Below are 12,632 nucleotides of genomic sequence, written 5' to 3' on the forward strand. Positions count from 1 at the left end.
CATCCTGAGACAGTGTGGTGTCCCGTGTTTTATTTTGTATGGTGTTTGACATTATTTGCAATTTGAACAGATACAAGATCTGGCAACTGTTACTTGGATGTTAAAACGCGTGGAGATAACGGTGGCACCTTCTGCAGCAATGAGATTGGAGTGGGTGTTTCCAAGGCTTCTTGTTGTTGCTCCCTTGGTAAAGCTTGGGGGGTTCCCTGTGAACATTGCCCAGCTGTGAACTCAAGTAAGTCGATTTTCCTGGACTGCTCATGACAGTTATGATGTGTCTGTTGGAAATGTATCCAGGTGGCTGAAGGTCTTCTGTGATTATTTACTGTATATGTGCTGGTGGCAGATTTCTGAGGAAACATATAAGTCTTAATCAAAATTTACTGTTTTTTCAATAAGTTTTTTTTTTTTGAATAAAAATGGATTTTAAAAAAGACCAAGATGGCACCCCTGTGACATCCTGTGGCATCAAGTTTGCTGTTACATTAACACTTTACCTTGATATGCAATAGCAGTTGTTGATATTACAGAAAAAAACTGAATGCTGCTGCTCTGTTACTTTGCTACTTTAGTTTTAAATTATCTGAAATAATCTGCTTAGCTTTCAAAGATACTTGAAAATGTTTTCACAATTTTAGGTTCATAAATGTATTTATTTATTTATTTTCTCAGCTGAATATAAGGTGCTTTGCCCTGGAGGGGAAGGATTCCGACCAAACCCTATTACAGTTATACTAGAGGGTAATTTTTTTTTTTTTTTACTTACCTAGAATTATGAAATTCTTCAGTGAATGTTGCTTTTTCATAGAGTGAAATAATATTTGTGATTATATTCAAATAGATATTGATGAATGTCAAGAGCTGCCTGGACTTTGCCAAGGAGGAAAATGTATCAACACGTTTGGTAGCTTCCAGTGTCAGTGTCCATCAGGGTACTATCTGAATGAAGATACTCGAGTGTGTGATGGTACGTAATGTTTACTATTTTTCTGCTTTTTCTCCTAAAAGTGATGACAGACCAACATGCAGTAGAATTTATCTGTTTCTTAAAATAAACAGAAGCCGACGAAGCAATGTAAATCCTAAGGGTGGAAAGTTGAAGTCTTGCATTGAAAGGTGAAAGATGATTGACTTCTAAACAAATTTTTTGTTTAGAATGATTACGTTTTCATTGAAGACAGAACATTCGAAAATTCTTGTAAAAATTAAATATAATTTCCTAATCAGCTCTAAAAAATAACTGTTCATTAATGAATAATTAATACAAAATCAGGTAAAAAACAAACTTGCTGCTTGAGTTTGCTGGGCTGGTTGATATTTCAATGACTTTTATCCATTGTTTATTTTCTGTCCCGCTGATCTGAATGTACAATTGAAAATATTTGTTGTACTTAAAAATAAAATAAAATAAAAAATAAATTGCCAATAGCTTATGTTCAGCACATTGTGTACACTTGTCAGGTTGTGCTGGATACAAATGTTAAATAAACTCCCTAATCCTTGTTTTCGTATTATCCAGACTGTCTTCTGGCTTCCAGACCACTAATAATGTCAATGACACCTATGGTATGCCGAGCACTGCAGAAATGCAAGACTCAGGTCTGAAATTAAGGCAGAAGAAAAAGTGCGTCATCCATATTGCACTTGCATAGCTCAACAAATGCTTGCCTATTTATTAGGAAAGCTATCTATATATTTTTTCCTAGTAGTATGTCAAAGCTAGTTTAAAATCAAAAAGCTAATGAGATAATTTTGAACTCTTAAGCTCCTAGATTGATCCCTTTCTTTTTGTTTCAGCATTATTGTTGTTGAAATAGGACACTCCGCAAGAAACAACTTTGATCTTTGTCAAAAACTGGAAATTCAGGACAAGATGCTCAAATACTTTTTTTGTGCAATGGGTGCAAAAACCAAATTGCTGACTCGGAGCCACTCAGACACATCAGAGGTCCCATCTTCGTACCATAGCTGGGCTCTCTGTGCCCACCTGTACCTTGACCTCCTCTTCTGGGTGCCTCCAATCTGCCATGGCTGCCCTTGGAGCCCCTCTGCAAGCCTGTTCCTGCCCTGTGCACTGCAGAGACAGTTTCATTCTTGGAAGCACAATGAGAAACTCTGGTCACTCACCACCTTTTTCTTCTCCTCTAGATGTAAATGAGTGTGATACCCCTGGCATCTGTGGACCTGGCACATGTTACAATACTGTTGGAAACTACACTTGCATTTGTCCTCCTGACTATATGCAAGTCAATGGAGGGAACAACTGCATGGGTATGGTGTTTCTTTTTCTAATTATTATTTATCTTTATGCTTTGGGGCAGTGCTTTCGCTGGTGCAAATCAAAATTATTCCTCTGAATTCCATTAAATGCAAGAATTAACTATGTAAAAGATGTGTCTTCTTTCATTAATTTTCTTTTCTTATTTATTAAATAAGCCAAGGCAGATAATTTTAAAAACAGATATTTCAACACCTCTTCAAAACTTCTTTGATATGATATTTTCTGTCACCCAATTCAAGTTTCACTCAGCTTTTCAATTAAAAGCTTCTGCATGTGAAACTACCAAAATTGCCTAGTCCTCACAGAATGAAGTCCCAAACCATACACAGCTTTTAAGGGGAACCATAAACAAGCTCATATTTTTACATCATTGGGCAAAAGGCCAGTATCAAATCCTTGGAGTGTGATCAGTGTTAGAGTTGTGATGGGGACGCAGCATTTGTGTTGCAAACACTTATTCATACTTTTATGCTAGTATTCTAGGGACAAGCTTTTCTGTAGTATTTTACAGTGCTATAGCACCTCCTTGAAAGCAAGATAAAAAATACATGTTAAAGCAGGTAACTTCCATCCCCTTATGGTTACATTATCTTTCATAAGTGTTGCTAGTGCATTGGGTTTTTCTTCATTTTTGCAGATATGAGAAGAAGTCTGTGCTACAGAAATTACTATGCTGACAATCAGACTTGTGATGGAGAGCTGCTCTTTAATATGACCAAGAAAATGTGCTGCTGTTCCTATAACATTGGACGTGCATGGAATAAGCCTTGTGAACAGTGCCCTATCCCTAGCACTGGTATGTTTTTTGCATTGCAAAGTTATTTGAAAGCCTGGGTAACATGATGGTTGCTACTGGCACTTACAGCATTGTTTGAGAGAGGCTATGTCCCTTTCTGCTTTTATGTACTTGTGTAAAATGAAGGGATTCATTACTCCTTTTTGGCATGAAGGTGATCAATCCAAACCGAAGAGAATGCCTATGTTTATTTCCTTTTGGAACGGTTTGTGCTTATACTGCTTGGCCCTGCCTACTTTGTGATTAAGTTAATCTGTCCCTTGAGCAAAGGTTTGTAGATCAAACACTAAGGCATACTGATGGAGCTTTGCTTGGCATAGCTCCAGAATAGGGTATAAAGTAACGCTAGAGCAGTGTGTATGGCCTACTGACTAGAGTTGCCATGTGCTCTCCAGCCCTTGGCCTGAAATGGTTGTGCTGTTGGACTGTTGATTGCCTCAAAGGGCTTTTCTAGTGCCTGTGGGATTACAGAGGTACCTCAGTCTCTTCTGAGAGTGATCTGTGGTAGGTGTGCAAATATCAGATGTGGGTATTTCTGGACTAATTGTATGGATATACAGGGCTCCTCTGCAGTGGATTATGCTTTGCAGAGTTCAGTCTAGTACACTACACTCAGGTTCAAGGTGGCTCAAGATTTGGATGATTTCCTCCTTGTGGCTCAGGTTTTTAGAAGTCATATATGGACTTGCATTAAAAAAAGTTGTGCTGCACAGAGATAAGCATATGAATAGCAAAAACAGCATGTGAGCCCAAGCCCTCTACATCTTTTTATTTGCTGACTTTTTGGACCTTGAATGAGGTCATGAGGCTGTGTATATACACAAAGCAGATCTCATAGCAGGCCTTTGGGAAGAACCTGCCTGCTTTGCCTGCCATGCCTTGTAGGCGCTGAAAGAGGAAAAACAGAATTTTCTTAGGCAGAGAATGCAATGAATTTTTGTTTATTTATTTTAAATATTAAAACTGCTGCATTATTTTCCTTCTGCAGATGAATTCTCCACGCTTTGTGGAAGTCAGAGGCCTGGCTTTTTCATTGACATTTATACAGGATTACCAGTTGGTGAGTTGTGATTGCTGTTGTGAACTAAATTTTATGCTGCCTCTGTTAGAGGGAAAGGGAGGGATTGTCTGTCCAGTTACTTTTTCTAGGGGAAGAATAACAACTAAAGGACACAATGAGCTCAGCCTTCTATTTAAATTTGAGCCTGCAAACTTTCCGCCTAGCTCCTCCTAGCTGGCAGCGATGATCACTGCTGCTTGTGATCAAGGCAACATAAAGCTGTAAAGAAACTGTAATCAAGCATATTTGAGCAGGTCACGGATAGCACGGATAAGAGGTCTGGGAGAAAGGCCAATCGGCATTTGCTCTGAGAGGATATAGGAGTCTTTCCTTCAGATTAAAGCAGAGATTTATTCTGACATTTCACACCAATCCCCCTATGTATTGGTTTGACAGAAAAATCCTTTTTGCTATTCAGTTGGAATGTTTCTCACATATGTTTTTGTGTGTAACATTTGAATCGTGAGTAACAAATTGCAAAACAAAAAGAGCAAGAGAATGAGAAATTCAAAGGCAAGAGTCCGAATAAATCCCTTCTGGGACTCCCTTTTGTTTTTGTTCACACAACAATGCAAATAAGAAGCAGATAGTGTACCCTGTAAAAAGCTCAGAGACAGCATATAGCAGTAATCAGGTGCTTCAGAATTAAGCTATTACTGTGATACAGCATTCGCCTAACTAGATGGAAATATTTTTAACAATTTGCACAACATAGTTTTAAACCAGTTCATTTTGAGGGAGCAAAGTTTCAAAAACTAGCTCTTAACGGTTACTACCCCAAGTCTTTGCCAAGCTACTGTTGCAAATTGGGCCATTCACCACCAGAAGGTTGGAAACACTGAAGTATTTGCCCTAGTGTCTGCTCAGTCACAATCTCACGAAGCTATCTTCAGCTATATAAAGCTCATCAGGATACAGTATAGAACAGAGATCTTGGGTCATGCCAACATGCTTATGTAAAAGCTCCATAGTAGCCAGGAGTGCTCTTTGCATAAGTTCACTGTAACCATAAGGAAGATGAGGAGGCTGATCAAGAGGCTGGGTGCTAGAGATAGGGAAGGGAATGTGCTGTCCTGTGCCTTCCTTGTGACAGGATGTATCTTGGCTACAGTGAGGAGTTAGATCTTGAGGAAACACCTTTACACTTTTTGGCTGTAAACATTCTGATGCTAACATAATACATTCGGTTATTCTCATATGAATCAATGCGTTAGGAAATGGTTCTGTAGAATGCTGTAGGGGATTTAGTGAAGTATCATTTACAAGTATTTGAAATGGCTCTTCTTGCAGATATTGATGAATGCAGAGAGATTCCTGGAGTGTGTGAAAATGGAATCTGCATCAACATGGTTGGCAGCTTCCGATGCGAGTGTCCAGTGGGTTTCTTTTACAATGACAAGCTGCTGATCTGTGAAGGTAGGGTGCTTTGCTTTCAGAGAAATGGCATTTCCCCAGCTAATAGTTCAAAGGCTGACACATCTGATGTACTTAAAGGTATCCTTATCAAGGGAAAAGGCTATTACCAGACTAAATCTAAATATTTAAGACTTTTTAGTTACCAGATTTTTCATCTACCATCAAAATTCTTGAAAGAGCATGAGTCAGCAGTCATGCGAAGAAACAATGTTTTTCACATTTGGCAGGAAAGCCGAGAAGAGGATAGTCTTCCTGAGTCAGATCATGAGAATATTATTTTATTATTCCAAAATATTTTTGCAAGAAAACAAAGATTTCTGTAAATACCCTAAACACATGATTTTTTTTTGCCAATTTAAACATGTTCTGGCATTGTATTAGTCAGAGTCATGGAGAAATTAAAGGCAGTCATATGAAGTGCATTCATTTTCTAGTGTGGTTATGAGACTTACTGACGAGTAACAAAGCAGATACTGCAAAGCAAGGCATTGAAAACATGCACATTAGCACGTATTCAGTATAAACCCTCTTAAACATTTGAATTTCATGTTTTATTTTTGACATCTCATGAACCAAACTTACCACTACTGTAATTCAGTGCAGCAGTTAATTCGAATATAAGCATTTTCTGCAAGACAGCCTAGGCCAGCACAACAACAAAAGCACTTAGAATCCTATCACAGGAAAGCAAACCTGGGCCTTAGAATATGAGCAGGTGAAAGAAAACATCTAGTTGATAAGCAAGACTGCTTAACAACTTACCAGCAGATCCATGAACCAGTGGGAGATCCTTGTAGTGTCCAGGAGAGATCTGTTTGGGCCCAGCAGCTTCCTTATGCTGAGCACAGTGTAAGAGTGAAATCTAGCCAAGTGAAATATTGTGAGGGACTTTCCTGGGCACTCCAACGTCTTCAGAAAACTATTATATAAAACCTCTAAACAGGAATGCATTTTAGGGGGCTCTGTCTGTTCAGGAGAACAGACAAATCTAACTATATATCTAATTTCATCAGTATATTTATTTTTATGAATTAAAAGGATGTACTTTTATTTGGATAAGAGAATACATAAAACCAAAGAAGTGTTGCTCTCTAATGTCGGCTTACTCTAACAATAAAATGTATTTTTGTATTAATAGATATTGATGAATGCCAGAATGGACCAGTGTGTCAACAGAATGCAGAATGTGTCAACACAGCTGGTAGCTACCGTTGTGATTGTAAACCTGGCTACAGGTTCACATCAACTGGCCGCTGTACTGGTGAGTATTTCTGGTTTGTCTTTGTGAAAATCTGCACAAAAGAGTAGCTTCTAAGAGAAGTCTAAAAAAAAAAAAAAAAGGTTGTAGTGCACCAGATGATTTTTCTGGGCTTAGCACCTTTTAGAAGAACCCACAAACATTCTGCTTAATGTCCCAGAAGACTAATGGATCCTTTCTGCAAAGGCTGATGTGATTAGTCACTTGAGTAGGTGTTTATCTTCCGCTTTATTCCATTAACCTCAAAAGGTTTTTCTCTAACCCATAGTAAGTCTGGGGAGGGAAGACCAAGACTATACACTGCCTCAAGACTAACTGCTTTCTGACACTGAAAGCTCAGTTACACATGTGGTTTTCCCCCTTCTTTGCCTAAATTCTTTGATTTTTATTGTAATTTGCTAAACGTGTTCTGAAACTTTATTTGCCACTTATATTTTCACTTAAAAATCAATGCTCACAGGAGTATTCTACTGATAAGATTGGCTTATCTGCCAGGCCACATGCAATAACTAATGCTAAAACTTATTGTTAAACTTCCTAACTTTTCTATATATTTAAACAGGACCCTGAACATTATTTTTGTATATTCGCTAAGTGGGACTCTAATCTATTTGCTCTTTCTTTAATATCTTAGCCCAGAGAGGCATTCATGTTATCTTGATTACTTGAAGAAACACAGAGATTTTAGAAAAGTGCTCTGAGCCAACAGCCATTAATACCATATATGTTTCTGAACAAAATAATAATTACAAAGGAAATTGGTAACATTTTCCTCAGGTTTTTGCTTCTGAGTACTTGAGTTTTAGGAAGTGCATTTTTCCCTGCAGTACAGTTTCTCATTGTTTGGTGAGACCCCCACGGGAAAAGGGTGTAGGGACAAGCAGAACACTACTCTGAGAACTACAACTTTGTTTTGTTAAGCTATACAGCAGTACATGTAAATATTCAATATGTTCCTAATGTAATCTTTGTTTTATGGCTTTATTACAGTGGTACAGGAAAGCCAGGGAAGGTTCTGATATGGGTTACAATACCCGATGTGAATTGGCACACACAGTGATACTTCCCTGTATTTTGCTCTTATTTTATGTTTAGTGAAAATAAAGTTAAACAATTAGAGTCAAAACAAAAATAGTTGATAAAGTACTTGATCCTGCAAAGGAAGGAAATATCCAACCATTCTACTGAAAGCAAAGAGTGCTCAGTACCTTGCAGGATTGGATCAGCAGAAAGGATCTGCTTCCCAGTTTTTAAACAATTCTGATAATTCAGTGCACCAAAGAGTGATAAGAGTGATGCTGACAATAGGGGCGTATTGGGATTATCAGTGTGCTGAGTGGAACTTAGAGAAGAAGCAGTGCAGAGACAGGAAAAGGAGATTTAATACTTGTATTTCTTTGCTTTAAAAAAAGAGCTTTACTTTTCTGGTGAATGGAGAACAGCTTGGCAAAAGGGCGCATCTCCTTTGGTTAGATTGCATATAAAAGAGAATTTCTGTACATTAAAATCTAATAGATTCTAATAAAACCCTGTAGTAAAACCTCAATTCTTCTGTTTTGGAGCTGCAGAAAAAAAAGCACCAGGAAACAAATCAAATCTTGTTGATGAAGCAATCAACAAAGTGATCTCATTTGATTCATGTTCCTGCTTTAGGTTTTGCAGAGAAATGCACTAAATGGGAAACATTCTGTTCTTTGAAGTTTTGTTTTACTTTCTAATGATAAAACCCTGAACTCTAGCTGGCAGCTTTCATAATGAGTAGCAGCAAGCAGCCAGCTGTGGAATTAGTGTAATAGATGCCCAGCTATTACAAGACAGCACGATGGTAGTAATTGCTTCATTAGGAGGTATAAACTCTACTCCATGTGCAGCTTTCATAGCTGCTGTAAAGACAGTGTAGAGCTCTCAGAAAGCTCCCCACACACTGCAGGTCTTCAATTCTGCTTTCCAAAGCTACGGTGATGTGCTTTCCCTCCAGCACAAAGCTGTGATCGGTAAACAAAATTTTCATACAAGATGTTTTTCTCATCTCTACACACCCTGAAAAAATAATTTAGAAGCAAATAGCCCATTTGCTGAGATGTACTTAGTAATGCATTTTATTAATAAACTGCTATTTTAAATGAAGACTGGATTCTAACTAGCGTTATTGCTGCTATTAAATCTTTCTAGCTCTGTAGTTTAGAAGGCTTAACCTTCCATGTGCCTTTTTCTTTTCAGATCGGAATGAGTGTCAAGAAATTCCCAATATCTGTAGCCATGGGCAGTGTATTGACACTGTTGGAAGTTTCTACTGCATTTGTCACAATGGATTCAAAACCAACGATGACAGAACAATGTGTATAGGCAAGTATATCAAATTAAGCTATGCTTATGCTTAATGACTGTCTTAAAGGAAACCTATTCTCTCTGTTGTAAGAAGTTGCATTACAAGAATTTGTTGTAGTCTATTTACCACCAGACAAAAACACCATAGCTGGCAATTAGAGATGAAGCTGACAACAAATGAAGAACATCATGTTCAAGAAGAGCAAACGTTTTAAATACATATCCTATATAATGAATAGCTTATATATAGATATGTTTTTAAACGATCCATTCTTAGAATTCTCCTATTTTGTCTCATTTATTCTTTTGAGCAGGAAATCTGATAAATTAATATTGCAATGCAATAGTTGCATACAGCTTACTTGTTAACAGAGTAAGTGAAAGGTAGATTCCCTGCCAGCGAATTGCCCTTTTCAGAAGAAAAGTCATCTTTAATAAAGACTGAACATTTATATTTAACTCCTTGGCTGCATAAGATGAGGAGATTTCAGGCCATTCATGATCCATAATTGCTTCGACTTCCCTTGGGAAGAATGAGATTGGAGGTCTAGTAAGATAGATGACTTTGGGACCTTTGATTATCTTTTTCAGATGTTACTGTCAAATGTATAAACTCGTGTAAATTCCTCTTTTGGAGTGGCACAACAATTATTCTTTTTCCCTTCTGTTTGCTCTATTGCCAGTAGATTCTTTCTGTTGCCCGTGGGGTAGTTGGTAAGGTCTTGCATTCCCCATCAATGATTAAAATTACTGGTGCTATTTCTTCTTTTTTGTAGATATTAATGAATGTGAAAGAGATGCATGTGGCAATGGAACCTGCAGAAACACCATTGGCTCTTTCAACTGCCGCTGCAATTTGGGGTTCATCCTCTCACACAACAATGACTGCATAGGTAAGGAGTGCTGAGAGCAGTTAGTGTTTCTAAGCTTTTCTGTTTCTAATGGAATCAGCATTAGTGCCATCTTCTCCACTAAATATGGGTCCTGTCTTGCATGGTCTGTGGATTAGAGACAAAAAAAGTTCATCGCTTCATTAAGGGTGTCTGTGATGAGACAGTCCTCACTTTCTGTAACTAAGAGTATTTGCATGTGAAATCCCCCCCCCCTTTTTTTCTCTTTAATCTTGCTATTTGATGGAAATTTTATAACAGAAAAATAGTGGTATTTTTTCTTCATTTCCTTTTGAACTAAGGAATGGCTGATGATATTATCAGTTTCTTTGCTGATACGGTTTGAACAGAACTCTCATCTACCCAGTATTACTTGTTGCAGGTGTTTTTCATGCATCTTTCAATATATTTTTCTTAGATGTGGACGAATGTGCAAGTGGAAATGGAAATCTCTGCAGGAATGGTCAGTGTGTGAACACAATAGGGTCCTTCCAGTGTCTGTGCAATGATGGCTACGAGGTGGCTCTGGATGGAAGGACTTGTATTGGTGAGTGTTTTGGCTTATGGTAAAAAAATTGCAGCAAATTTTGATTCTTGAGTAAAACAATGAAGATATCAGAAAAAAATTCTCAGGCTATCATCACCGTATCTATCAGAAGATTTTTTTTTTTGTAGATTTGACTGTTGAACAGAAAAGCAAGCAAAAAAGCCTTTGGTGTTTTGCACTTCTTGGTTTCTGCCCTCCATCAGCTGCAGTTGTTCTGTTAGCCCTTTTCTGCTCTGTGAGAATGTACTGCTTGCCTAGACTGAGAAGTCTTTTCTCTTTCCTTTAATATTAGCTAGATCATGGATGAGTCTCTTGCCAAAGACTCAAGAGCCAGAGGAATCCTCCCCTACTCCTGAAAAGTTCCACTGTTAGTTTGGTAGGAGTCAAATTAAAGCAGCAGGTTTATTGAGATAATTGATTTGGGATAATACTGTTGCTTTCTCCTCTTTCAGATATCAATGAGTGTGTATTGGAGCCTGGAAAATGCTCTCCAGGCACATGTCAGAACTTGGATGGATCTTTCAGATGCATTTGTCCTCCTGGATATGTCCTGCAAAATGACAAATGTGAAGGTGTGTTTATAGTCTTTTTCTGTCTGTTTTCCTAGGCACTCACAGTTATTGCCACTCTCCTCTGCATCTAAACACGGGCATTACACTCTTGTGCCCTGTACAGTTCTGAACTGTAGAGTGTGTCTGTGCAAGTCACTTATTCTCAGACAAAAATCTCTCTTTGTTTGAACCCCAGAGCTGCCTGATCTGATCCCAAGGGAGATCTGATCTCAGGCAGTTTGGCTGATGGTGCGATAGTGAGTTGCACCCACTGCATGAAAACTAGCCCTCAATTTCACAAGGATTTCTTGTCCATCTGTCTATCTGTTCTTCTATTGACTTTTTTTAAAATCTGCTAGATTTCAGAGGTGATGTAGTTACACATTTTACATTGTACAGCTGCCGCTATAGACATTTTAATTTCTCATTTCTTGAATTACTTTTCTTATAGACATTGATGAGTGTGTGGAACAGCCAGAAATTTGTGCACTGGGCACATGCAGCAACACTCCAGGCAGTTTCAAATGTCTGTGTCCAGAGGGTTTTGTGATATCTTCCACGGGGAGACGATGCCAAGGTAAATTCACTCCCATGAATTTCTGACCTTTTGGGGATTTTTTTTCTGTTTTATAAAAACCTTATTAGCAACCTGTAACAAAGGTACTCTAGACTCAGTGTTTCTCATAAGCAGAATGTGATAATTCTGTGCTTGAGGCCAGGTGTTGTCAGGCCCTAACATTTGTTTTCATTAAAGAAAACATTAGGGCAAAAAAAGGCAGGGTTGAGGGAGTGGGGACAAAGTGGAGTATGAACACAGAGAGGTTCTGCTGCAATGCAGTGCTACAAGCACCACTTCCAGGAATAAGGCTCTTGGCACTTACCAAATTCTCTGTAATACTTGCTATATGCTATTACTCTCCACAAATATGTCCGTGGAAAAAGAGACCAGTGATAAAAACAAAGTCGTGTGGATGATAAGAACCAATTTGCTTAGAAAAGGCTGAAGTGCTTTTGTGGCTTCCGAAATGCGGCATACGCTGTTCAGAGCCCAAGCGGGGGCACTGAGACAGTTATCAGATGCTAAAAGCTGAACATCTGCTAATGAAAAGCTGCAGGTTGGTTTATTCTGTGGGTTGAGAATAAGCATAGCAAGTTAGGGAGAGAGTTATTTTAAAGACTTTGGAAATGATTAAGTAGATATATCATTAAATATCTATATACAGTGTGCACAGTGGGAACCACTGATGAGTAAGACCTTTATGAGGACCTCTGTAGTTATACTTGGCACAGAACAGTGATACTTGTTGACACCATAGTGAGTTCTTCACTTCACAGTGGGCTAAATGAAACTGTGGTTTTGGTAAAATGAATCCAACCTGCAGAAACGTTCATCCAAGTCTCCAAACCACCATGCAGTTTGGCACAGCTACTTGCCTCAATTCTGTGAAAGTAGCAGGGCTGTTTTAGCTGTGCTCTTGTAGTTTGTATAAATTGCAAATGGGTGC

General features: G+C 38.3%; 1 protein-coding gene across 1 annotated transcript in view; it reads left to right on the top strand.

Moving 5' to 3' along the window:
* The window catches only part of FBN1 (fibrillin 1), a 141,673-nt gene that overhangs the window by 110,290 nt on the left and 18,751 nt on the right, over window positions 1-12,632 (top strand). The window contains exons 38-50 of the mRNA XM_088540325.1: window positions 71-235; window positions 673-741; window positions 842-967; window positions 2,149-2,271; window positions 2,919-3,077; window positions 4,066-4,137; window positions 5,428-5,553; window positions 6,692-6,814; window positions 9,032-9,157; window positions 9,916-10,032; window positions 10,448-10,576; window positions 11,029-11,148; window positions 11,579-11,704. Coding sequence (XP_088396451.1) covers window positions 71-235; window positions 673-741; window positions 842-967; window positions 2,149-2,271; window positions 2,919-3,077; window positions 4,066-4,137; window positions 5,428-5,553; window positions 6,692-6,814; window positions 9,032-9,157; window positions 9,916-10,032; window positions 10,448-10,576; window positions 11,029-11,148; window positions 11,579-11,704 — 1,581 coding nt within the window. The remainder of the gene's footprint in view (window positions 1-70; window positions 236-672; window positions 742-841; window positions 968-2,148; window positions 2,272-2,918; window positions 3,078-4,065; window positions 4,138-5,427; window positions 5,554-6,691; window positions 6,815-9,031; window positions 9,158-9,915; window positions 10,033-10,447; window positions 10,577-11,028; window positions 11,149-11,578; window positions 11,705-12,632) is intronic.

The sequence above is a fragment of the Tinamus guttatus genome, unplaced genomic scaffold, assembly GCF_059628265.1.
Source record: "Tinamus guttatus ecotype Peru unplaced genomic scaffold, ASM5962826v1 Tinamus_guttatus_pri_ptg000004l, whole genome shotgun sequence".
Lineage (NCBI taxonomy): Eukaryota > Metazoa > Chordata > Aves > Tinamiformes > Tinamidae > Tinamus > Tinamus guttatus.